The sequence below is a fragment of the Mesoplodon bidens genome (assembly GCF_964165515.1).
Source record: "Mesoplodon bidens genome assembly, chromosome: X".
Taxonomy (NCBI): domain Eukaryota; kingdom Metazoa; phylum Chordata; class Mammalia; order Artiodactyla; family Ziphiidae; genus Mesoplodon; species Mesoplodon bidens.
In genome coordinates this window covers 38,150,122-38,176,265 of record NC_138163.1, presented here as the reverse complement: position 1 = coordinate 38,176,265, position 26,144 = coordinate 38,150,122, and the positions used below count along the sequence as shown (strand labels likewise).

At 44.7% G+C, this 26,144-nt stretch overlaps 1 protein-coding gene and 1 long non-coding RNA gene across 10 annotated transcripts in view; both read left to right on the top strand.

Moving 5' to 3' along the window:
* The first annotated feature begins 3,962 nt into the window (after positions 1-3,962).
* On the top strand, positions 3,963-7,153 carry ZCCHC12 (zinc finger CCHC-type containing 12). Of its 2 annotated transcripts, none has more exons than XM_081221439.1 (4): positions 3,963-4,125; positions 4,482-4,533; positions 4,757-4,896; positions 5,320-7,153. In XM_081221439.1, exon 4 carries the CDS (start codon positions 5,429-5,431, stop codon positions 6,638-6,640), a length of 1,212 nt encoding a protein of 403 aa, XP_081077565.1. In that variant the 5' UTR covers positions 3,963-4,125; positions 4,482-4,533; positions 4,757-4,896; positions 5,320-5,428; the 3' UTR covers positions 6,641-7,153. The 2 variants fall into 2 exon arrangements, with proteins under 2 accessions (XP_081077565.1, XP_081077564.1); XM_081221438.1 differs by having other exon boundaries at positions 4,749-4,896.
* An 11,858-nt stretch (positions 7,154-19,011) lies between these two features.
* LOC308608502 overlaps positions 19,012-26,144 on the top strand; it is an 82,405-nt gene continuing 75,272 nt past the window's right edge. For 7 of the 8 annotated variants that reach the window (XR_014014176.1, XR_014014177.1, XR_014014178.1 and 4 more), the window contains exons 1-2: positions 19,012-19,225; positions 24,381-24,514. This is a non-coding gene — a long non-coding RNA (uncharacterized lncRNA). Of the gene's footprint in view, positions 19,226-21,110; positions 21,151-24,380; positions 24,515-26,144 lie in introns of all 8 variants that reach the window. The other variant, XR_014014179.1, reaches the window with a different exon arrangement.

The window sequence follows — 26,144 nt, the reverse complement described above, 5'->3', positions numbered from 1 at the left end:
ACATATGTAATTACCTTATCAAAGTATACATTTAATAAATACCTAAATCACTTTCGATATGATACAAGGCCCTTAGAAAAGTTGAACTCCATTTATGCCCCTCTGACGTCTTTCCTTATTGTACGGTACTTTAAGTTTATTTTTTAAAAGCAGAATAGACGTTTTTATGATTCCTTCTGTCGTCAATGTTCACTTACATTGTCCAAATACTATCACTTTCCTTGCTCTTCATTCTTTCCTGCATTTAGCTCTTCTAAAATCATTTTCTTCCTGAAGTACATCCTTTAGAATTTCCATTAGTGCAATCTGCTGGCGACAAACTCTCCTAGTTTTTGTTTGTTTAAAGATATCCTTATTTCACCCTCTTGTTGAAGATGTTCATGAAAGATGCTGCCCTCAGGGTCCCAGTTTATTATGGTCAGGGTCTCCTGTAAGCATCCTCATCCCAGCTTTGACTTCTGATGAGCCAAAGCCCTAGTGTGAAGTGCCTGCATGCCCTCAGCTCCTCTGATGAAAGAACGATGTCTATCTCAACAAAGTTGCCGGAGATGCTTAAATGAGGGAAAATTCCTGGCACAGAGGAGGAAGGCAGCGGAAGGTAGCTAATACTGTTTCAACTGAAAGCTTTAGCTCCTAACCTACAGGTTTTTAAGCTTTATGTTTTTGCAATTGGAAAATAAAATGTGGCCTCCTTAGAGCCACCAGAGCTGAATCTTTGCAACTGGAAGTGTCCCCCAACACCCGGCAACATGAGACCAGAGATAAGGGATGCTCACTATCCAACATTCTTCCCCTAGCCCTACATGGAGTGACCCTGTCTTCGTTCTAATGACCCCACCCAGGCACCTGATACACAATCCATTTCCTTCCAACGTTTTGTCAGAGCTCTGAGATCTAGTCTTTGTCTTTTATGATGCCACCATGTCCAACTGCAGATCACCTGATTTGGTGATGAAGCTATTTAAATTCAGAACAAGAGTGTGCTGAGAGGCTAGGGTCAGATTTCACAGCACTGGTGAGCCGAAGGAGGAGTCTGAGGGTAACCCACGAGCTAGCTACCACCAGCATCACCCTTGACTCTGCCGGGTGACCAACCTGCCTTCTTTCTACCTCCACCACCCTCCACCCTCTGCCACCCCCCGCCCACTGTTCTGTCCACGAGAGAAAGGCCACACTCCTGAGATGCAGGGAGCTTCATCTCCAAATTCGGATTGTCTACTCCAAGGCATTCTAAGTATTGGGGTTGGAAATAAGAAAGCAGAAAGGAGCAGGTGACGTACGTTAGCAGTCTAAAGAGGAACCCAACAGCAGCAGAAGGACACCAGATTGTTCACATGCTTCCAAATGTCAGCAGTCAAGGGACTTCCCTGGCGGTCCAGTGGTAAAGAATCCGCCTTCCAACGCAGGGGTCTCGGGTTCGATCCCTGGTCGGGGAACTAAGATCTCACATGCCGCGGGGCAGCAAAGCCCATGCGCCACGACTACAGAGCCCACGTGCCCTGGAGCCCGCATGCCACAACTAGAGAGAAGCCCGCGGGCCACAGTGAAAGATCCCGCATGCAGCAAATAAGACCTTACGCAGCCAAAAATAAAATAATAATAAAGAAAAAAAGCACCAAATGTCAGCAGTCAAGAACAAGCAGCAGCAACAACTTTGCACTTGTGCAGTGCATGCTGCCACCACCCTGACCCCCAAAAGCCCCACAGGGACCTCCTAGTCACACTCTACATGAAGGAAAGGAGACATGTTTTCCCAGAACCAGAAGTAAGGGAAAATAGAGTGCTGTGAGCTGAAATGCATCCCCCTAAAATTCATATGTGGAAGCCCTAGCCCCCAATACCTCTCCTGTATTTGGAGATAGGGACTTTAGAAAGGTGATTAAGTTAAAATGAGGCTGATAGAGTGGGTCTTAATCCAAACTGACTGGGGTCCTTATAAGAAGAGGAAATTTGAACATCAGGGACTAGAGCACACAGAGGGATGACCCTGTGAAGAGGCTAAAAGAGAGCGGCCATCTGCAAGCCAAGGAGAAAAGCAGCAGGAGAAACCAATCCCTGTGGGCACCTTGATCTTGGTCTTCCAGCCTCCAGAACTGTGAGAAAATAAATAAATTTCTTATGTCTAAGCCACCAAGTCTGTGATACTTTGTTATGGCAGCCCCAGCACCCTAATACATGGAGCCACTGGCTTCACCGCTGATTCACTCCGGGCTGCCCTGCATGCCATTTCCATGGAGTTAACTCCTCTGAGGCCAGTGATGCCAAATCCAGTGAAGGACAGGTCCCCTCAACCTGTCCTTAGCTCACAGAAGAGCAGCCTAGCAACCTGTCTTCAAGTTGAGAAATGGAAGAGTTGTATCAGTAGCAGAGAGCTGTGTGTAAGCAAATTGTGTTTCATTTCTTGCACTTCGTCCTCAAGTACAAATGGAAGGGGGAAGATATGAATGCAGAAAGACTGTAGGGGAATGTTTTTTAACCACTATTTAAATATCTCCAGGACTTCCCTGGTGGTCCAGTGGGTAAGACTCTGTGCTCCCAATGCAGGGGATCTGGGTTCGATCGCTGGTCGGGGAACTGGAGCCCGCATGCCGCAACTAAGAGTCCGCCTGCTGCAACTGAGACCTGGCACAACCAAAATAAATAAATAAATATTTTTAAAAAACATCTACAAAGCTATGGACTCGGCAAAATACAGGAGTCTGTATTAGTTGCCTATGGCTGCTGTAGTTAATCACCACAAACTTGGTGGTTTAAAAAAGGAGAAATTTATTCTTTCCTAGTTCTGGAGGCCAGAAGTTCAACATCAGTGTCTCTGGGCAGAGCTGTACTCTCTTCCTTGCCTCTTCCAGTTTCTGGTGGCTACCGGCATTCCTTTGCTTGTGACCACGCCACCCCAATGTCCGCCGCAGTCTTCACGTCACATTCTCCTACTCTGTGTGCATCAGCCCTCTCTCTTCCTCTCTGTCTTATAAGAACGCTTGTGGTCAGTTGTGGGGCCCGCTCAGATGATCTCGGATGATCTCCGCCACATCAAGATTCTTACTTTAACTGCACCTGCAAAAACTTTTACTTGATAAGGTAACATCTACAGGTTCCAGGGATTAGGACTTGATATGTTGGGGTGGACATTATTCCAAAGTCCAAAATCTTTGCATACAATTTCAGGAAGATCATGGACTCCAGGAGGAACATCTGCCCTGGCATTGCATTTCACCTTAGGTACGCTGTGAACAGATACGCTGGAGGCGGGTCTATTATCCATCATCCTCTTGACACCTCAGAATCAACTACAGCGCTGGTTAAAAATACAAAATCCCACCCCCCAGCTCTAGCCCTCGTCAGTCAGAATCTCCCAGAGGCCGGGCCCAGGAATCTGCATTTCCAACAAGCTCCCCCAAATGATTGAGGCAGCCAGCCTTGCACGCATACTTTAGTGAGTATTGGTTAAGAGCCTGAGTGCCCAAGTCCCCTCACTGTTAAATGGACGTGGTACTGCTACCTCCTTCACAGTAAAAAAAAAAAAAAAAAAAAAGTCTGTGCGAGCTGTTTGCACAAAGAAAGCGCTAACCCTCTTTTCTTTTCTCCACTCCGCCTCTACGAAGGTGAAGAACTTTGATTGCTTATTTGATTTCCATTCCGCCTCATGTTTAATGCACCTGGCTTCAAGGCCCAGGGTTGAGGCGAGGAAGAGAGGGAGAGGGGAAGACTCGAAAACTCCTCCAGTCCCCGCAACCAAGCTGCACTTGACGTCCCAGGGACCTGCGGGTCACCGCCCCAGCCCCTCGGCCGCCGGCGCACATTTGCATCCTGCCCGAGGCGGCGCGGGGAATCCACCTCCGCGCTCCGTTGATGGGCCCCGCCTGCCAGCTCGTCATGCTCTTTTGTCTGGGCGGGGTGGGGGGGCGGTGCAGAGGATAAAAGCAGCCGCGGCTGCCGTGGGAACCGTGCTGCCTCGACTCGGCTACTACTCGCTGGGTGGCCGTGCGAAGCAGCTCCGTCGGGCGGTCCCGGGTCACTCAGCGGCCGAGGAGGCGCCCGTCCTTTTCCCCTGCAGGGCCACGGAGACTGAAGGTGGAATCACAGCTGTCAACGCCGGAGCGTCCGCTGCCCACCAGCCGAACACAGGTAAAGAAAGGGGGCGCGATTGCCCCGCGAGGAGAGAGGAGGGGGAAGCCCTACCAGGACTGGGCGGCTCCCCGTCTGGGAAATCGAGGACTGTGCGGCAGGGGGGAGGAGCACTCCCGCGGCCCGGCTGCGCTGAGGGAGGAGGTGGGGTTCCACTGGCTGCTGCCAAAAGGGTATAGGATTTGCCTGGATTGAGAGGGCGGGCGTTTTCGGGGGGAAGTGGCAAGGGGCGCGTTGGTATTGGGGGTAGAATCGCAAAGTGTCTGCCTTGAACCCCTTTGCATCTCCTCATCCCTTCCTGAGGGAGGAATACGTGGTTGTGAGCGTCCAACTCCTATTCCCTTTCTCCTTGGCAGGCGACCAAAGCCGAATCCGAACTTGAATTCTGTGCGACTGATTGCAGAGCTGGTAGGGCGACGATTTCCCGGGGGAAATGTAATGGGGGGGGGGCTTGCTTTGGCTTGTATTCAGAGGTGGGAGAAGGAATTTTCCGTCTGGGTACTACGGAGGCCGCCGGGGGAGGGGGGAGGGGGAGGGGAGGGGGCGGTGGCGGGCGCGGGGTGGGAGCGGGATGAGGGACGAGGCTGCTTCTAACCCTTCCCTCCCTGCCCTGCCCTCTGTAGCGGCGCAGTCTCGACGCCCTAAGGTCCCGGATCGGCGACCCCCGGTGGACAGCGATCGACCGTACCCCAGAGGCGAGCTTTCTCACGGAGGCCACCGGTTGCAGAAGCTGGAAGTGAAATAAAGGCGCGCGCTTGCTCCTGAGCTCCTGTAAGAATCTGAAAAATAATGGGGCGGGGGAGAGGGGACTTTAAGAAAGGGGTGTGGTTGAGACCGGAGACCAAGAGGTTAATGAGATCTTATTTATTCCCACAAATCTGTGACCGCTGTGCTCTATTTTGAGAGCCCAATCTCAGCTCCATACACTATTACACTTAGAATTAGAAGCAACAGTTGCTGTCCCTCTTGAAGGACTGGCGGGAGGGGATGGATGAGGCTGTAAAAAGCACCCTGCTAACACGGAGACACCGGCTGGCTCTGTGAGGTTGTAATTGCCAGTCTTCTGGAGGATATTTTTAGGGCAGTGGGCAGATATAAAATGTACTGCAGGATATTCAGGAAGGGAGAGAATACAGCTGCAGCCCGTCCCTTATTAACTCCTCCTGCTTTTTGTTTTGTTTTCTTTTTTTACAGTTCCTACTGAGGTAAGAGAAAGGCAGAGCCCCCCAGCACGCCTGCAGATTAGGCTGTTCTAAAAAGCCTGAGCATCTTGTTACATTCAGAAACCCGGTCATCGTCCGTCATGGCTAGCATCATTGCGCGCGTGGGTAACAGCCGGCGACAGAACGCACCCTTGCCGCCTTGGGCCCATTCTATGCTAAGGTCCCTGGAGAGAAGTCTTGGTCCTTTAATGGCCAACATGGCAGAGAGAAACATGAAGTTGTTCTCGGGGAGGGTGGTGCCAGCCCAGGGGGAAGAAACCTTTGAAAACTGGCTGACCCAAGTCAGTGGGGTCCTACCAGATTGGAATATGTCTGAAGAGGAAAAGCTCAAGCGCTTGATGAAAACCCTGAGGGGCCCCGCGCGGGAGGTCATGCGTTTGCTGCAGGCGGCCAACCCTAATCTAAGTGTGGCAGATTTCTTGCACGCCATGAAATTGGTGTTTGGGGAGCCTGAAAGCAGTGTGACCGCTCATGGTAGATTTTTTAACACCCTGCAGGCACAAGGGGAGAAAGCCTCCCTTTACGTGATCCGTTTAGAGGTGCAGCTCCAGAATGCTATTCAGGCAGGGATCATAGCTCAGAAAGATGCAAACCAGAGTCGCCTGCACCAGCTCCTTTTAGGGGCTGAGCTGAATGGGGACCTGCGCTTCAGGCTGAAGAATCTTCTCAGGATGTATGCAAATGAGCAGGAGCGTCTCCCCAGTTTCCTGGAGTTAATCAGAATGATAAGGGAGGAAGAGGATTGGGATGACACTGTTATTAAACGGAAGCGGGCCAAGAGATCTGAGTCAATGGTGGAGAGGGCAACTAGCCCAGTGGCATTTGGGGGCTCCCGACCCATAGTGATCGGTAATGCCGACTGCAATGTGATAGAGATAGATGACACCCCTGATGATGACTCAGATGAGGATGTGATCCTGGTGGAGTCTCAGGACCCTCCACTTTCATTCTCGAGTTCTCCTCTCCCCAGACGCAGGGCCAGACCTCGAAATCAAGTGCTAGTCATTGATTCCCCCAACAATTCCAGGGCTCAATCTCCTTGTACCAGCGGGGGTTCTGGGTATAAGAATGATAGTCCTGGGGATATGCGTAGAACCAGGAAGCGAAAATACACAATCCGCTGTTTGTACTGTGGTGAGGAGGGCCACTCAAAGGAAACCTGTGACAATGAGAGCAACAAGGCCCAGATCTTTGAGAACCTGATTATCACCCTGCAGGAGCTGACACATACCGAGGAGGAGGGGTCAAGAGAGGCCCCTGGCCAACCCAGTGACCCTTCTGAGCCACAGTGAGGTGCTAGCCCCCAGCTTTAAATGAACCCTAACCTATATACAGAGTCTAGCAATGGGAAAAATGGCGGGTGGTGGTTCTAATTCCATGAATGAATCCACAAGGTGGCTTTCTTTCGGGGTGGAAGACAAAGGGTCTTGAATATTAGCACAGTGGAGGGAGATGGCCTGACCTCCGTCCTTGCGTCCAATCCCCTGCTGCCCAAGGGTCTACCTTCTGTGTGTGCCCCTTTCCTTGATGGCTTTATTCTCTTTGTGAAACTGGTATAATTCATTGTTAAATATTAAAACAATAAAGGGAAGTACAAAAAGTACAAGTAACCCCAAACCCTCCAAGCCTTACATAACCATTGTCAACCCTGTGATGAATGTCCTTCTAGATAGTTCCCTATACCTATGTACCCAGATAGATATATGTATAGAAAAAAGTGATCACATATAAGTGCTGTTCTAAAGTGTATTTTTTCACCAAATAATATATGTTGTGGGCTTCTTTCTATGTCAATAAATATATATCAGCATCTATCTTAATGTCTCTGATATTATTTTAGGAAGAAGTAAAGGAAAAAGGAATAAGAAAAATACAGTAAAAAGCTGTAAACGGTGGGGTTATACCCTGAGGTGGGGTTTTTATTAACTTCCCTTTGCAGATGAGGAAAAAGGAAGAAGAAATAGGCTGACATATTCCCCAAAGGTAAATGGACAGAGCCCCTTTACCACAACTGACCTGTTCCTTAGGTCACAGAGCCAAACTATGGCACCCACTAGCTGACGACACGCTAATGCTTTCTTCTCTAATGTATCCAGAAGATTCTGACAGCGGGGGAGTCTGGTGCTGAATAGCCCAAAATGAGGATCCCAGCGGCTCCGTTCCTGACCACTTTGGGGAGGGGCAGCTCTCCCTCCTCGCGGGGGGGACTTCTGAGATCGCTGCTGCCGCTGCTTCACCGCATCCTGGTCACAACCGGGAATCTCTCCTGGGGGCTGACATGGCCCTCTTCCCACTCCCCAGTTAAGGAAAGGGAGCAGAGCACCAGGAGGCTCAGCCTGGAAGCCCTGAAGTTACATGTTAGAGGACACGCACAGCCCGAGGACTCCAAGCCCAACCCCACTCAACCCAGGAACTGAGAATAGCTGGGGAGGAGCGAAAAGCAATATAGTTGCCAGGACGCATGAAGGAACACAGGGATCAGAAAGCCTGGAAGCCCTCCACGTTATTTTAGTGGAGTGGTGGACATTCATGGCCTGGAGAGGCGGGACGGGGTTGGGGCGGGGCGGAGAACCTTCCCAGGAACCTGCCCTGTCCCCTCTCCTGATCTCATATCGGAGGGTGGTACAAGAGGACGTATCTGACCTCAGACCCTGAGGATCCCTATGTTTCTTGTAGGTGTATAAGTTCCTACCTCTGTGAGCAGGACGGGGCTGGGGGTGGGCGGTGGAGGGGGACGACTGCATTTAAGCCAGGGAGTGGAGCAAAACGAACGCGCACACCTCGGGACCTGAAGCAGCTGTCCTGCAGGAAATCAGTGCTCCACAGAGCCGAGAGGACAGTGCACGCAGCAGCGGGAGGTGGTATGTCAGGAGCTAAACACAGAGTGAGAGGAGAGCGGCTGAGGGCCCGATGACCAGGGACACTCACATGGAGCCTGACAGGGACAGGAAGTCCGGTGGGAATCACAGACTCCAGGGTTTCATACAGAACTCTGGGCTGTGTGTACCAGGAATGGCACAGGTTGAGGCACCCAGGGAGAGATAGTGGGCTTCTAATTATGTTAGTAGTTAAGGGGGGAGGGAGGGGGAGATGCCAGGCGCTGTAAGAAGCCAGTGCAGCCTTCCCTGGGCTGCCACGCCTTGAACCTGCCTTGAAAGACACCCCCCGCCCCCCCTACACCGGCACACACTCTCTCTCGGTGCAGGGGGGTGGAGGCTCAGCCTCCCTAGCTCTGCATTACTCCTCCCCCACCCCTAGCATCCCAGGTTTGCCTTAAGCCTCAGCCTCCTTAACCCTCCTGGCCAGAGGGAGACTGGGAGGGCCTCTCTGCCTCAGACCCTTTAGCTGAGAACCGGCCAGGAGTGCAGACTCCAGAGGCCCTCTCCTTGCATCCATGCATGGCACCTCTGGGATCTTGGTAGCCACCTCCATCTCTCCAGAGCCAAAGAGGAACCCCCCATCACCTTCAGGCAAGAGGCAGCTCCACTCAGGCCCCCAAAGCCACAGGGACCACCACCATTTCCCAGCTCACATAGATTTTTAACCCTTAATTCCTCATACCTCTCCCTTTCTGCTCGTCTTAATTTTACTTTATAAACACTTGTTGAATATTTGCCCAAAGACCCACTTTATGTTGCCATAATTTCCTTCTGGCACCAGGTAGAAGAGAAACGTGAAATGATAGATAAATAAATTCTGCCCATTTCACTACCCTCCTTTTCACTGGAGTTAGCTTGGGAGTTCAGTATAGACCATTGCTTTTCACTGCAGTTAGCTTGGGAGGTCAGTATAGACCACTGCTTTGAAAGTTCTGTGATTCACCCCCCTTTTCTTCCCTCCTCCATCCTCCTCTCTATTGTATGAATTTAAGATTGTCTAAATTTTTATTTCGCCAACCTGATGTAATCTGACATTTCTTTTTTTCACTTTGTGTGACACTGGCTTTTCCTTTACTCAAGAAATATGTATTCTCACTAATTAGGAGACATGGAACCAAGACCTGGGCATTCAGATCAGACTAATGGGGTTAGCCTAAAAAAGGCTTCATTTCAAACTATAGGTTTCTTTTCTTCCTTTCTGCCCTCATTTCTCATTGGTCGCTAAGAGATGAAAATCACCCTTTTGTCTTGTCATAAGAAACTGGCCTCCGAGTACCCTTCTGCATTATGTCTCTCTCCTTCCTGGCACTCTTTTCCCTTGGTTTCCATGATACCCCTCTCTCATGGTTCCCCCCTCCCTGACCTTCTTGGTGGCCAGTTCTCAGTCTCCTTTACTGAATCTTCTTCTTCTTCCTGATCCTTCCACAATAGTAATCAAAATCAAAATGTGATTTATTAAGAGCTTATTGAGTGCCAGGCACCCTGTGCCAAGTCCTTTAAACGCATTAGCTCCTTTAAGCCTCATATCAACTCCATAAAATAGGTATTACCACTAGCACATGTTTCAGATGAGGAAACACTGCAAAGTTAAGAAACTTGCCTAGGGGCATGCAGCTAGTTAGTGGTGGAGCCAGAGGTCACTCTCCCAGGTGAGAAGGCTATGCTTCTTACACGTCTTAGCTCTCCTGTGCTCAAAGCACCCTACAATGTAGGTGTTATTATCTGCACATGAAGTATGAGCAAACTGAGGTTTGTAAATTCAGGATCATAAGACCTGTCTTCCCCAGGTGCCCAGTGTATGAGTGATTGGCATAGGGCTGGGCCACTGTAGGCTCTCAAGAAATGGTAGCTATTATTACTCGACTAGAATGCATTATTCTGCTACAGAAGGAATGACGGGGAAAATTAAATGCAGTCTATGCTACGCAGGCAGTGCTTATTCAGTGTTAATCTGACACCATGACAGTTGGGCTCCAGGAGCTACGACGAACCTGGCCCCTGACAGGCACAAGAGTGGATTCAGAAATCCCTGAGTGTTTAGTGATGGTGATGATGGTGGTGATGATGATGATGATGATGATGATTGATGATGGGATGATAAGGGAACACTTACTGAATGCCGAGGTGGATTTCTCCTAGTTTTGTGTGTCCCCAGAGGAGGTCTCCTTCCCCCACGTCAGAGGCACTCCTATCCTTTCAGATAGGTCAAGGCCAGCCAAGTCTTCCCCCACTCAAACAACTCCCCTGAGCAGCAGATGGGAGCTAGGGGTCAGGGGAGCTGATCCCAGAGGGTCACACAGGCTCCCCAGTGCGTGGCTGGAAGGAGACATGACTGAGGTCTGAGGAGTTCTTTATGATCCGGGTAACCCCCCAACCCTGTCACTACAAGGGATCTCAGGGACAGGAAAAAAGGGGGCAGAGGGAATGGGTCTGGGTTTCTCACCACATCCTGACAGGGTGTATGGATCTCCAGCTGCAGCATCTCATCTCAGATCAGAGGTCACAGTTTATCATGGCCTCTCACAACTGCTCCCTCAGATATGTACCACACTCACCATCCCCACTTCACAGACCAGGACGTTGACGCACACATGGTTATAGGACCTTGCCTAAGATCAGACAGCTAGTAAAAGTTGGAGCTGGAACTGAACATCAGATATGTCCCTCCCCAGAGACTGCAGTCTTTACCATTGTGTTGTAAAGTCATTCCTAAGGTAACAGGTACAAGACATCTGATCATTCTATTGGCTGCATCCTGGGTATGGATTTCTGAATTGTCATACTCACAACCTAAGCATAGTAGGATGGCCTTAGTCTCATTTCTTGTATTGAACAAGGCAGAAAAAATGATCATTTTAGGAAACTTCCATCTCAGAGCCTGAAACCATCTTCTCCTCATATTTATTTTTATATCCAATTTCTGGGATAAGATACTAAAAATAACAAATTGTTGGTAAGGACATGGGCAAGAGTCTCTCTCCCACACTGCTGGCAGGACTGAGAATTGACACATACTTTCTACAAGGCCAAAGGGAAAATGTATCAAAGGTTGAATGTGAAAACCCTGAATCCAGCAGTTTAACTTCTGCAATTGAGGCTAAGAAAGTAACTGAACAAGTGTAAAAATTCTTAGGGACAAAGATGTTTATTCTAGCTTTTTAATTGTTTTGTAATAGTGGAAAACTGGAAACAACTTGAAAGACCACGAGTAAAGTTATTAGGCTGCACACTTGGAATGGAATGCTATGCCTTTAAAGCTCTGGGAGTGCTTGCAAATCATTGGGCCTAACCAGACAAATGAAGAGTGGCCCCTCTAGAAAAGGGCTTAGAAGACCACCAGTGCACCAGGGCTTCCGAGTTATCTGTGACTCCCAATGTTCTGTGTCTATCAGCCTGGTCCTCCCCTTCATCTGGCAAAACTCTTGTCAAATTTCTAGTATCATCTCCCCTGGCACTCCCTCAGGACAGCTTTCTCGGACTCCACTAAAGGTCATTCCTTACAGCTTAGGTAGTACTTTTCATTGTAACTGCTTGTCTAATTATCTGTCCTCCCCAGGAGGCTTATAACCCCTGGGCAGAGCACAGGGAGTTTTCAATACCTTGGTACAGAATCCAGGCACACTCTCACCTCACGTGTTTGCCCTGGCTATTGTAACTCTTCCTCTAGATATCCCTGTGCCTTGACTCCCCACCATGTTCAAGTATTTGCTCAAATGGCACCTCCTCCTAAACAGCCCATTTAAAACTGTGCACCTGCACCCCGCCCCAGAAATAAAATACTTAGGAATAAACCTGACCAAGGAGGTGAAAGACATACGTTGAGAACTATAAAACATTAATAAAGGAAACTGAAGATGATTCAAAGAAATGGAAAGATATCTCATGCTCTTGGACTGGAAGAATGAATATTGTTAAAATGGCCATACTACCCAAAGCAATCTACAGATTTAATGCAACCCCTATAAAATTACCCATGACATTCTTCACAGAAGTAGGACAAATAGTCCTAAAATTTATATGGAACCACAAAAGACCCAGAATTGCCAAAGCAATCCTGAAGGAAAAGAACAAAGCAGGAGGCATAACCCTCCCAGACTTCAGACGATACTACAAAGTTACAGTAATCAAAACACTGTGGTATTGGCACAAAAACAGACATATGGATCAATGGAACAGAATAGAAAGCTCAGAAATAAACCCACACACCTACAGTCAATTAACCTTCTGACAAAGGAGGCAAGAATATACAATGGGAAAAAGACAGTCTCTTCAGCGAGTGGTGTTGGGAAAGTTGGACAGCCACATGTAAATCAATGAAGTTACAACACACCCTCTCATCATACACAAAAATACACTCAAAATGGCTTAAAGACAACATAAGGTGTGACCTAAGTGTCCATCAACAGATGAATGGATAAAGAAGATGTGGCACATATATACAATGGAATATTACTCAGCTATAAAAAGAAACGAAATTGAGTTATTTGTAGTGAGGTGGATGGACCTAGAGTCTGTCATACAGAGTGAAGTAAGTCAGAAAGGGAAAAACAAATACCGTATGCTAACACATATATATGGAATCTAAGAAAAAAACAAGGTCATGAAGAACCTAGGGGTAAGACGGGAATAAAGACACAGACCTACTAGAGAATGGACTTGAGGATATGGGGAGGGGGAAGGGTAAGCTGCGGCAAAGCGAGAGAGTGGCATGGACATATATACACTACCAAACGTAAAACAGATAGCTAACTTACTTCACTCCGTATGACAGACTCTAGTAAGTCAGAAAGAGAAAGACAAATACCGTATGCTAACACATATATATGGAATTTAAGAAAAAAAATGTCATGAAGAACCTAGGGGTAAAACAGGAATAAAGATACAGACCTACTTGAGAATGGACTTGAGGATATGGGGAGGGGGAAGGGTAAGCTGTGGCAAAGCGAGAGAGAGGCATGGACATATATACACTACCAAACGTAAAATAGATAGCTAGTGGGAAGCAGCCGCATAGCACAGGGAGATCAGCTCGGTGCTTTGTGGCCACCTAGAGGGGTGGGATAGGGAGGGTGGGAGGGAGGGAGACGCAAGAGGGAAGAGATATGGGAACATATGTATATGTATAACTGATTCACTTTGTTATAAAGCAGAAACTAACACACCATTGTAAAGCAACTATACTTCAATAAAGATGTTAAAAAAATAAAAAATAAAAATAAAACTCCTAGAAGAGATCATAGGCAAAACATTCTCTGACATAAATCGTACCGATGTTTTCTCAGGTCAGCCTCCCAAGGCAATAGAAATAAAAACAAAAATAAACAAATGGGACCTAATCAAACTTACAAGCTCTGCACAGCAAAGGAAACCATAAGCAAAACAAAAAGACAACCTACAGAATGGGAAAAAATATTTGCAAATGATGCGACCGATAAGGGCTTAATTTCCAAAGTATACAAACAGCTCATACAACTCAACAAAAACAAAAAAACAAACAAAAAATGGGCAGAAGACCTAAATAGACATTTCTCCAAAGAAAAAATACAAATGGCCAATAGGCACATGAAAAGCTGCTCAACATCACTAATCATTAGAGAAATGCAAATCAAAACTACAATGAGGTACCACCTCACACCACTCAGAATGGTCATCATTAAAAACTCTACAAATAACAAATGCTGGAGAGAGTGTGGCAAAAAGGGAACCCTCCTACATTGCTGGTGGGAATGTAAGTTGGTACAGCCACTATGGAAAACAGTATGAAGCTTCCTCAGAAAACTAAAAATAGAATTATCATATGATCCAGCAATCCCACTCCTGGGCATATATCCAGACAAAACTCTAATCCAATAGCCAAGACATGGAAACAACCTAAATGTCCATCGACGTGATGATGAATGGATAAAGAAGATGTGGTATATATATACAGTGAAATATTACTCAGTCATAAAAAAGAATCAAATATTGCCATTTGAAGCAACATGGATGCAACTAGAGATTATCATACTAAGTGAAGTAAGTCAGAAAGAGAAAGACAAATACCATATGATATCACTTATATGTGGAATCTAAGTATGACACAAATGAACCTATCTACGAAACAGAAAGAGACGCATGGACATAGAGAACAGGCTGGTGGTTGCCAAGGGGGAGGTGTTTGGGGAGGGATGGAGTGGGAGGTTGGGGTTAGCAGATGTAAGCTATTATGTATGGAATGGATCAACAACAAGGTCCTACTGTATAGCCCAGGGAACTATATTTAGTATCCTATGATAAACCATAATGGAAAAGAATATATAAAAAAGAATTGTAGGGGCTTCCCTGGTTGGTGCAGTGGTTGAGAGTTCGCCTGCCAATGCAGGGGACACGGGTTCGTGCCCTGGTCCGGGAGGATCCCACATGCCGCGAAGCGGCTGGGCCCGTGAGCCATGGCCGCTGAGCCTGCGCGTCCGGAGCCTGTGCTCCGCAACAGAAGAGGCCACAACAGTGAGAGGCCCGCGTACCGCAAAAAAAAAAAAAAAAAAAAAAAAAGAATTGTATATAACTGAATCACTTTGCTGTGCAGCAGAAATTAACACAACACTGTAAATCAACTATACTTCAATTTAAAAAAAAAAAATAGAACTGCGCACCTGGACCAGCATTCTCATTTCCCTTTCCCTGCTGTTTGCCCATCACATGCCTCTCTTCTAGCATACTACATAATTTACTGAGTTATTATGTTAATTGTTTATTCCCACCTCTCCCCACTAGACTATAAACATTTTAGTCTGCTTAGTTCACTGGTGTATCCTCAGCTCCTAGAACACTGCCTGGAACATAAGCTGGATCTCAATAAATGTTTGTGGCTGGAATGAATGAAGTGCCTGTCACACAGTAGGCACTCAGCAAATGGCAGCCTTTATTATTGCTCCTTTCCTGGAACAAATTTTACTGGAGGGGAGTCAGTCAAGGAGAGAACAGTGTACACTGCTGAACCACCATCCATCTAGTTGAGATCAGAAACCTGGGAGACCTTCTAGATCAATTGCTTGCTTCTCACTCTCCCAGGTTGTCACTTATTAGTTGGACCATTCACTCCTAGCATGGCAGAAAGTGAGAGGTGGGTTTCTTTGTGGCTACATACATGTCACATCATCAGACCTTAGGTTTAGGTGTTTCAAAGTCCCAATCACTCCATGTGCATTTGTAAATATTAAAGATAACTGCCCTGTAAAATATGAATGTTTTGGGTAGTGTTTGCTCTTTCCCTTTTATTAAAGGATAATTAAGAATAATAACTATGTGGTGCAGCCACTATGGAAAACAGCATGGAGGTTCCTTAAAAAACTAAAAATAGAGCTACCATATGATCCAGCAATCCCACTCCTGGCCATGTATCCAGAAAAGAGGAAAACTCTAATTCAAAAAGATACATGCACCCCAATGTTTATAGTAGCACAATAGTCAAGACATGGAAACAACCCAAGTGCCCATCAACAGATGATTGATTTAAGAAGATGTCATATATATATACATATATATATATATATATATACATACAATGGGATATTACTCAGCCATAAAAACGGATGAAATATTGCCATTTGCAGCAACATGGATGGACCTAGAGAATATCATACGAAGCGAAGTCAGACAAAGACAAATACTACACGATATCACTTATATGTGGAACCTAAAAAACAGTACAAATAGTACTTATTTACAAAATGGAAACAGACTCACTGACATAAAAACAAACTTATGGTTACCAAAGGGGAAAGGGAGGGGGGAGGAATAAATTAGGAGTATGGGATCAACAGATACAAACTACTATACATAAAATAGATAAGCAACAAGGATTTACTGTGTAACACAGGGAACTATATTCAATATCTTGTGATAACCTATAATGGAAAATAATCTGAAAAAAAATATATATAACTGAGTCACTTTGCTGTACACTTGAAACTAACACAATATTGTAAATCAACTATACTTCAATAAAAATATGTAAGACTTGCATGCATAATAAATAAATAACCTAAGATGTAAAAAAAGAGTAAAATAATGAATATTATTTTCATTCACTATGTGTTGAACATGTCAGTAGTATAGTAAGAATTATTAACCCCATTTTAGAGGCGATAAATGGGTCTCAGTAAGAGACAGCAACAGGATTAAGGTGTTATATGCCAGTAAACAGATGGTAGGTCTGGCACCAAAGCCTATGAACTTTCCATCACATATCTGAAGTAGAAGTGTTGACATTAATGAGAAAAACTGTATCACAGTGGAAGATCAGTTATTGGGGCAGGGGTACCAGGCAGATATGAACATCTGATCAATTTCCTGTTAATCAAGCACAGGTTAAAGCTGTTTGAAAATCTGTAAGTAAAAGAACTTAAATTTTACTAGAGGGAACATGATGGAGGTTGATTTTAAATATCCTGAATGGACCAAGATCTAATTTAGCTCAGGGAAACATAATTGAAAATAGAATGTCTTTAGTATCACTGATCTCTGAAACTCAAGAAATGACACATAAACTTTTCCTTCTCTGTCTGCCAGAATGCTTGGTAAAACTATTTTATTCACTAAATAATTTTAGAGTTGTTACAAAAGTAGAGTATTTAGAATGTCACAAAACTATACAAAATATTTTACGTGGTTAATATTTAAATAGCCATAAAAGTATACAGGAAGAAAAAATAAACCATAGGTGAATACTGAACATTGTGGCATATTTCTTTTAAATCCTTTTTCTAACTTTGTGAGTGTAGATATATGTACAATTTATTGAGTAAATTTTGTTCTTTTTCTGTTAATAAGTGCAATAATTTCAAAAGTAGAAAATAAAGATTGGCAAAAAGAGAAGTAAGGGGATGGTAAAGCCTGAGCAAATATAAAAACATACCCCCCCCAAAATACAAGAAATAAACACTGTGCTGTTACTGGCTGACAAATAATGATCATTAATTGTAGTAAGTATGATTATTTTCATAGACAAAGCAAAAGAATTGGTGGAAACGTTTCTGAAAATAAAATGAGGGACGTTAATGTAAAATCTGAAAGCCTTAGGAAAAGAAAATGATAAAACTCTTTTTACCATTAGAAGGTACGAATCAAAGGAGAGAACTGAAGCTCAGCTAGAGGATGGTGGGTGAGCGTGGTGGATGTAGAGGAAGACATTATTATAAAATCACCCAGGCCCCAGCCACATCACAGGCTGACCTCACAATTACAATGCAGGGGTCCTCTGCCCCACTTGGCTTACTATTAAGTGCAGTAGCTCATCAGAATAAAACAAGAGGGGCGAGAGCCACGGCAGGGGTGAGCCAGGGGACAGTCAGAACACAGAGGAGGGCCCTATAATCCGCGGGGTCAGGCTTCTCACAGGGGGTCATGTGCAGGCTGTAGGACTAGTATCCTCAGCAACGGGGAGCTCAAAGGGATCAGAGCTCTAACCATTGTGAAACCTACGTACCTTACCATTGTGGTCAGAGAGCCCCAAGCTGGAGGTCCAAGAGGAAGGAGGAGCACACTGATTCCAAGTTGAAGGTCTTGAGCTGTGGTGCTGAGGTCTCAGGGGCACTGGATGTCAGTGGGGACTTCAAAACCGTCCAGTGCTGGCTCCCCAAATATCACCAATGCACCTGTTGATATGACAATGCTGAATTTATCGCTTACCTCTGTAAGGGAGAACCCTCACCTCACAAAGCTTTGCTAGTGTTTCAGGGAGGAAGGAAAGGGTAGAATTTATTGAGAAATGAAAGCATGGTTTTAGGCAGAGGGTCTTTCAACTCTGGGGCTTGATTAGGATTGGGTAAGGATCATGATACCAACAGTCTGGGACTGGTGGAAGCTGCAAGGGGAGGATTTTGAGGAGAGGCACTTAAAGAATTTCAGAGAGCAAACTGTTGCTGCTTTCCAATGAAGAGTTGATGGATCTTTGGGGACGTTGCTGTAGTGAAGAAACTATTTGCCTGCACAGAGGAGTCCTGGAAAAGTAATGCCAACGAAGACAGTGGACTAGCATGACACATTTATGTACATAGTATGGCGTGGTTTTGTTTCTCAGTGTCCAGGCTGAGTGTGCGGATGGACTGTTTCCTCATATACAAAACATTTTTATGAATAATTCACCTTAGGTATGCGTTTATTTGGTAGCGTCAAAATCCTTTCGTTTCTCTGAATCCTGAGGAAAGATAATACCTACTCTTATCCTGAGAAACAACTAAATAGCTAGCTTTAACTGTCTGGTAAACCCTTTGGGTGGATTATTTTATTTAATCCTCACAAACACCTTGTGAAGTTGGTACTATTATTATCCCTATTTTATAAGAGGAGGAAACTGAGGCTCAGGGAGGTAATAATTAGCTCACATCGATGCGGCTACAAATGCATTTTTGCGGAACGTCAACAAAAACCATCTTCAACAAAGCTGCCTTATTCTGTTCCGTTTTTGCAGAAGAGAGCTGGCATCCAGGTTCGAGATAATTATTTGACCATTCTGTCCTCTTTGGGGTCCTTCTCCCTTTGGGGAGAAAGGAGGAAGGGGTGGAGGCCGCCTCCACCTACTCCACTTGGGATCTGGGTCAGCTCCCCTCGGCATCGCCGTTTCGCCCAGGGCCAGCGGCGCGGCCACTTCCGCCGCAGATGCCTCCGCCTCTGCTTGGGCTGCCCCGCGGACCGGACGCCACTCGCCAGTCCACGCATGCTCCGACCAGCCGGTGACAACAGCGCCGGTTTTGCCCGCTTCCGGCTACCAGGGGGCGCCACGACATAATCGCGCGTGCGGGGAGGGGTGGCGGCCACGTGGTCAGGGAGCCGAGCGCTGGGGCGTAGGGGACCGCGGCTTGGAACTCGGCACGGCTGCAGGCCCGCTCAGGCTGCTTGCCTTCCTCCATCGCCTTCTTTCGCTGTGCGCGGACCACACGGTGGGACTGTAGCGGCGAAAGCGACTGAGGTCTGGGCGCAGTTACCTGTAACCTCCTGGCGACCCTGACAAGAAGACGCGTGAGTTTCCCGGGCACCAGGAGGCCCTGGGAGGAGACACCTCACCCTGACTTTGTGGCAGTTTTTGCCCATTCCGCAACGCAAAGAAGGAGGGACTCGGTCCCAGCCTTTCCCCTAGCTCGGAGAGGTGCTGTTCCATCCCCTGGCACCTCCCCCATCGCCCTTAAGATAGGTGTGCTTTCCTCTGGAGTATCCAAGGGGGCGGGTCTGGAGGGGTGGAGTTAGTATCTATCAGCTGTTCTGGCAGGACATCCTTGCCTAGTAAGCACTGACCAAATTGCCAAAAAAAACCCAAACACACAAACAAAAACCACTAAACATTTTCACAGATATGCTGTAATAGAACAATTCACCTGGTTGTGAACAAGGCTTGAGAGTTGCAAGAAGTGAATTTGTTACCTGACTACAGTTTATTGCTTGGAGTAGGGGCCTGGCGCACTCACACTTAAACTGGCCGACCACGGATTGTCCAGATTACACACTGGGATCACCCAACCGGAAACGCATTGTACACCTCCTCACGCAATATTCAGAGAGGTTGACTTTGATGTTTCTGTCAGCACAACCCCAAACCCCAACCGACAAAAATGCTTCAGAAACTTCATTTACCACAATTCTTACCAGGTCTTGTCACACAGGAAAAAGTTAATTTAGAGAGAAACTAAATAATGTAATAGATTGAGGGATTTTTTTTTAAAAAGAGCCTTATACTTTGCATACCATTAAATTCAATCATTTTTCATGTACACTTGTTTTTACTAAACTTATGGAGTTGTGTAACTATCACCAGAATCCAGTTTTAGAGCATTTTATCACCCCTCCCCAAATTCCCAAAAGACTTTGTAGTTAATCTCTCCTCCTACCTCTAGTCCTAAGCAACCATGTAACCGCCCTCTGTCTCTATAGTTGCTTTTTCTGAACAGTTCATGTGCATGGAATTATACAATATGTGGTCTTTTGTGAATGGCTTCTTTCACTTAGCGTGATGTTTTCCAGCTTCATCATGCTGTAGCATGTATCAGTACCTCATTGTTTTTTATGGCGGAATAACATTCCATGGAATGGGCATACCTCATTTGTTTATCCATCTATCGGTTGATGGACATTTATTTCCACTTTTTGGTTATCATGGGTAATCCTATTGTGAACATTTGTGCGGACATATGTTGTCAATTCTCTTGATTTCACTGCCCTGCACAAGGTGCTGCCATGGTGCCCTTAGCAGACCTCTGTCATAACACTTAACACACTGCCCTATAAGCTTGGGTTTGTTCTCTGTCTCTACACTGGAAAGGGCAAGGACCATGCTCACTTGTTCCCTGGTCTAGGAGTGGGATTTCTGGGTCATAAGGTGACTGCATGTTTAACTTCTTTAGGAATTTCCAGACTGTTTTCTAAAGTGGCTGCACCATTTAATATTCCTGTCGGTAAATGTATGAAGGTTCCAATTTCTCCACATACTCACCAACACTTGTTTTGTCTTTTTGTTTGGTATCTCATTGTGATGTTAATTTGCCTAGACTGAGTGGTATTTAGCTAGTTTTACTTCACTTTAATGAATGCCTATTTTAATATTTTAATCTAGGAGCTGAAATGAATAATACATGGTCCCTCCTTGCAAGGAGCTCATATATAGTTCCTTCAGGGAGGCAGGTAGAGAAACAGATAATTACAGTACAGTGTGTTAAGTGTTCTGATGGAGCTGAGCAAGGGATGCTATGGGGAGCAGAGAAGAGGGACACCTAACCTAGTCTGGTGGGGGGGGAGGATGGAGGAAAGTATTCTTTTCTAAGTTGAAGTATAGTTGATGTACAATATTATGTTAGTTTCAGGTGTACAACAAGGTGATTCGGTTATATATTTTTCAAATTCTTTTCCAGTATAGGTTATTACAAGATACTGAATATAGTTCCCTGCTCTATACAGTAAGTCCTTGTTGTTTATCTGTTTTATAGGTAGTAGTATGTATCTGTTAATCCCAAACTCCTAATTTATCCCTCCCCCCACTTTCCCCTTTGGTAACCATAAGCTTGTTTCCTATGTCTCTGAGTCTGTTTCTGTTTTGTATCATTTGTATCATTTTTTTTAGATTTCATACATGTGATATCGTGTAATATTTGTCTTTCTCTGTTTGACTTACTTCACTTAGTATGGTATTCTCTAGGTCCATCCATGTTGCTGCAAATGGCAATGTTTCATTCTTTCTTATGGCTGAGTAATATTCCATTGTATATATGTACCACATCTTCTTTATCCATTCATCTGTCGGTGGACATTTAGGTTGCTTCCGTTTCTTGGCTATTGTCTATTGTAAATAGTGCTACTATAAACATTGACGTGCATATATCTTTTCGAATTGTGTTTTTTTCCAGATATATGCCCAGGAGTGGGATTGCTGGATCATATGGTAAATCTAGTTTTAGTTGTTAAAGGAACCTCCAGACTGTTTTCCATAATGGCTGCACCAATTTACATTCCCACCAACAGTGCAAGAGGGTTCCCTTTTCTCCACACCCTCTCCAGCATTTATTGTTTGTAGATTTTTTGATGATGGCCATTCTGACCAGTGTGAGGTGATACCTCATTGTAGTTTTGATTTGCATTTCTCCAATAATTAGTGATGTTGAGTAGCTTTTCATGTGTTTCTTGGCCATCTGTATGTCTTCTTTGGAGAAAAGTCTATTTAGGTCTTCTGCCCATTTTTTGATTGGGTTCTTTGTTTTTTTGATACTGAGTTGTATGAGCTGTTTGTGTATTTTGGAAATTAAGCCTTTGTTTGCAAATATTTTCTCCCCGTCTGTAGATTGTCTTTTTTGTTTTGTTATGGTTTCCTTTGCTGTGCAAAAGCTTGTAAGTTTGATTAGATCCCATTTGTTTATTTTTGCTTTTATTTCTTTTGCCTTGGGAGACTGAATTATGAAAATATTGCTATGATTTATGTCAGAAAATGTTTTGCCTATGTTCTCTTCTAGGAGTTTATGGTGTCATATCTTAAGCCTTTAAGCCGTTTTGAGTTTGTTTTTGTGTATAGGAAAGTATTAAAAAAGCCTTTTCTAGAAGGCACTTTAATGTGCCTTGGTTTTCTTTTGTGTATTTTTATCAAAATTACACATGTACATAGTTTTAAAAAGTCAAATATTTCTACTAGGTTGGCTGTTTTTAGAAAGAGGAGTCCCCAGCTTTCCTCCCCATTCCCTGCTTCCCCCAAACCAATAGTTTCTGTTCTTTTAACTCTTTGGATATTTACCTCTATATCTTTAAATAGCATAGCATATTTTTATTTTAGAAGAAAAATTATCAGCCTTGACATAGGCCAAACAATCACCATCCTCACTTGCAGTGATTTCTCAATTAGTCAGCCCCATTTAATGTTTTTATTTATTTATTTATTTATTTATTTATTTATTTTGGGGTGCATTGGGTCTTCGTTGCTGCGTGCGGGCTTTCTCCAGTTGCAGCGAGCGGGGGCTGCTCTTCGTTGCAGTGCACAGGCTTCTCACTGCAGTGGCTTCTCTTGTTGCGGAGCGTGGGCTCTAGGCGCGCAGGCTTCCGTAGTTGTGGCACGCAGGCTCAGCAGTTGTGGCTCATGGGCTCTAGAGCGCAGGCTCAGTAGCTGTGGCGCAGGGGCTTAGCTGCTGCGTGGCATGTGGGATCTTCCCGGACCGGGGCACGAACCCATGTCCTCTGCATCGGCAGGCGGACTCTCAACCACTGCGCCACCAGGGGAAGCCCGGCAGGCGGATTCATAACCACTGTGCCACCAGGGAAGTCCCAGCCCCATTTAATATTAACACATGGTTAATCGTGAAAGCCACAGTCACAGTGCAACCTACCTTACCATTTAAATGAAAGAAGACAGGCATTACCAACAGTTAGGTACCAGAGTAACAGAAGTAAGACAAGATACACATTTTAAAGGAGCAGCCAAGGAGTTGTTTTCCTCATTGGTATTTTCGTACCATATAACTTCAATAAGCCAGAACCCAATTGCAACTGTCAATTAGGAAGAATGTTATTCTCATTCAAACTTTCAAAGAAAAAGCCAAATCACAGACAAGCAGCATAGTGTATGTAGGACAGAGGTTGGCACACTATGACCTGGCAGCTAAGAATGTTTTTTCAGATGAACATTTACCATCAGTTTGATTATAGGGAACACTAAGCTTCAACCACAATAAAACAAAATATTATTCTTCAATTCCATTTTTTCATTAGTAGACCTGTATTACAAAACCATATAATCAATTATTATTATATTTTGGGTTTCATCAGTAAAGAATTTATGGAAATTTTTTTCTGTCATTATATAAGTACCTACATAATATCCTCGATTTTGCTTCTTGGCCCATATAGCCTAAAATAGTTACTATCTGACCTTCACAGAAAAAGTTTGCCAACTCCTGGTTTAACAGAAGAAACCGAGAAATTGCCATGTACTTGCTGGGTGACCTTGGGAAGTCATTTTACTTCTCTGGCCTTGATTTTTATTATCTATAAAGTGAAGATAAAGGGTGATGGGTGGATGAGATAAGCTGGAGGGCGAAAGCCCCCCATCTCCTAAGTTTTTTATTAATTACTTAATTACGCAAATATTTGATCTACTCCTGCCTACCGAGAACTGTTAAAGGCATTGAGGATACATTGGGAAACAAAGTTCCTGTCCTGAAAAAAGGACACTGTTCTAAATGAAAAGAGACTTAGCTTGCAATGTGTGGTCTGAGATTGGATCTTAATTTGAACAGACTAGCTTTATAGGACATTTTGGGGAAAAGTAAGCAGATATGAATATGGATGGGTCTTAGATGAGATGAAAACTTCTTAACGTGGAATGGTGGAGGTCGTTAATTGAGAAAAAGCATTATGCACATGCGTTACCTCATTTTGGTAGAAAGTACATATACATATTATATATACTTAGAAAAAGATCTGGAAGGATGTATACTAAGCTGTTAACCGTGATAGTTTCTGGGTGGTAGAAATGTAATGTTTCTATTAATTTTTGTTTTCTAATTTTCCACAATGGACAAACATACACTGCTTTTGTAAAAATAAGAGATTCTTTCTAATTTAAAAAGTAATCTCTCTCTTCATGGAGCTTACATGCTAGTGCCTCTTATAAGTATTAATATTGCCAAATCTGTCACTTTTTTTCCAGGGGGACACAAGTAAGAATGGAGGGTGCTCTTTCCCCCGCCCCACCCCGAAGGTAACAAAGGATCAACGTTTTCTCCGTGAAATAGCTGCAGAATGTAAACTGAGGCTGCTGGCATTTCCCTTAGAGTTTTACTGGTAAGTAGAGCTTTCTTATACTCAAGGCTTTAGGATGGGCTGGGATTTTTGTAGGGTGGCTGGCATTAAAAAAGGAGGACTAGAGAGGCAAACGTTGGCAGTGTCCAGCTAAGCAGCGTGTCTAATCTGATAGCGGAGACAGGTTTATCTCCTCCATTGATGAACACATCAGGCTACAGAAGCCTGATGTGATCAAGCATTTGAATCATGTAACTACTACTCCTCTTATTCTTGTTTTAGGCCAGGGGTCTATAAACCCTGACGTCTATTGTTGTAAATAAAGTCTTATTGGGACACAGCCATACTTCTTTGTTTACTTATTGTCTATCATTGCTTTTGCCCCGCAGTGGCAGAGTTGAGTAATTGTGACAGATGTGAGTATATGACCCACAAAATCAAAAAAATTTACTATCTGGCCCTTTAAAAGGAAAAGTTTGTGGATCCCTGTTCTAGGCTCACCAGAAAACTGTCTTAGTAGGCAAGCCTGTGGGGAGAGGATGCCCACTTTACAGTTAAATTAATAAATTGATGTTGTAAGTTATAAACTTCATTCTCTTCTGAGCTTTATTAGCATGTGTCAGTATTCCCAATTTCAGATGACTCTAAGTTACTTACAAGATTGGAATTCTTTTTTTTTAATTGAAATATAGTTGACATGCAATATTATGTTAGTTTCAGTTGTACCGTAGAGTGATTTGACATTTGCATACATTATGAAATGATCACCATGATCAGTCTAGTAACTATCTGTCCCCATACAAAGTTATTACATATTATGGGCCATATTCCTTATGCTGTATGTTACATCCCTGTGACTTATTTATTTTATAACCGGAGGCTTTTTCCTCTTTATTCCCTTCTCTTATTTTGCTCTCACCACCCTGCTCCCCTTTGGTAACTACATGTTTGTTTTCTGTATCTGTGAGTCTGTTTTCATTTTGTTTGTTAGATTCTACATGTAAGTGAGATCATACAGTATTTGTCTTTCTCTGTCAGACTTATTTCACTTAGCATAATATTCTCTAGGTCCATCCACGTTGCTGCAAATGGCAGAACTTCACTCTTTTTTATGGCTGAGTAATACTCCAGTGTGTGTGTGTGTGTGTGTGTGTGTGTGTGTGTGTGTGTGTGTATACACCACATCTTCTTTATCCATTCATCTGTCGATGGACACTTAGATTGCTTCCATATCTTTTTTTTTTTTTTTTTTGCAGTACGCGGGCCTCTCACTGTTGTGGCCTCTCCCAGCGTGGAGCACAGGCTCCAGACGCAAAGGCTCCAGATGCACAGGCTCAGTGGCCATGGCTCACGGGCCCAGCCGCTTCGCGGCATGTGGAATCCTCTCGGACCGGGGCACGAACCCGTGTCCCCTGCGTTGGCAGGCGGACTCTCAATCACTGTGCCACCAGGGAAGCCCTGCTTCCATATCTTGGCTATTGTAAATGCTGCAATGAACATGGGCGTGCATATATCTTTTCAAATTATAGTTTTTGTTTTCTTCACATAAATACCCAGAAGTGAAATTGCTGGATCATATGGCAGTTCTATTTTTAATTTTTTAGGCACCTCCATACTGTTTCCATAGTGGCTGCACCAGTTTACAATCCCACTCAACAGCACAAGAGGGTTC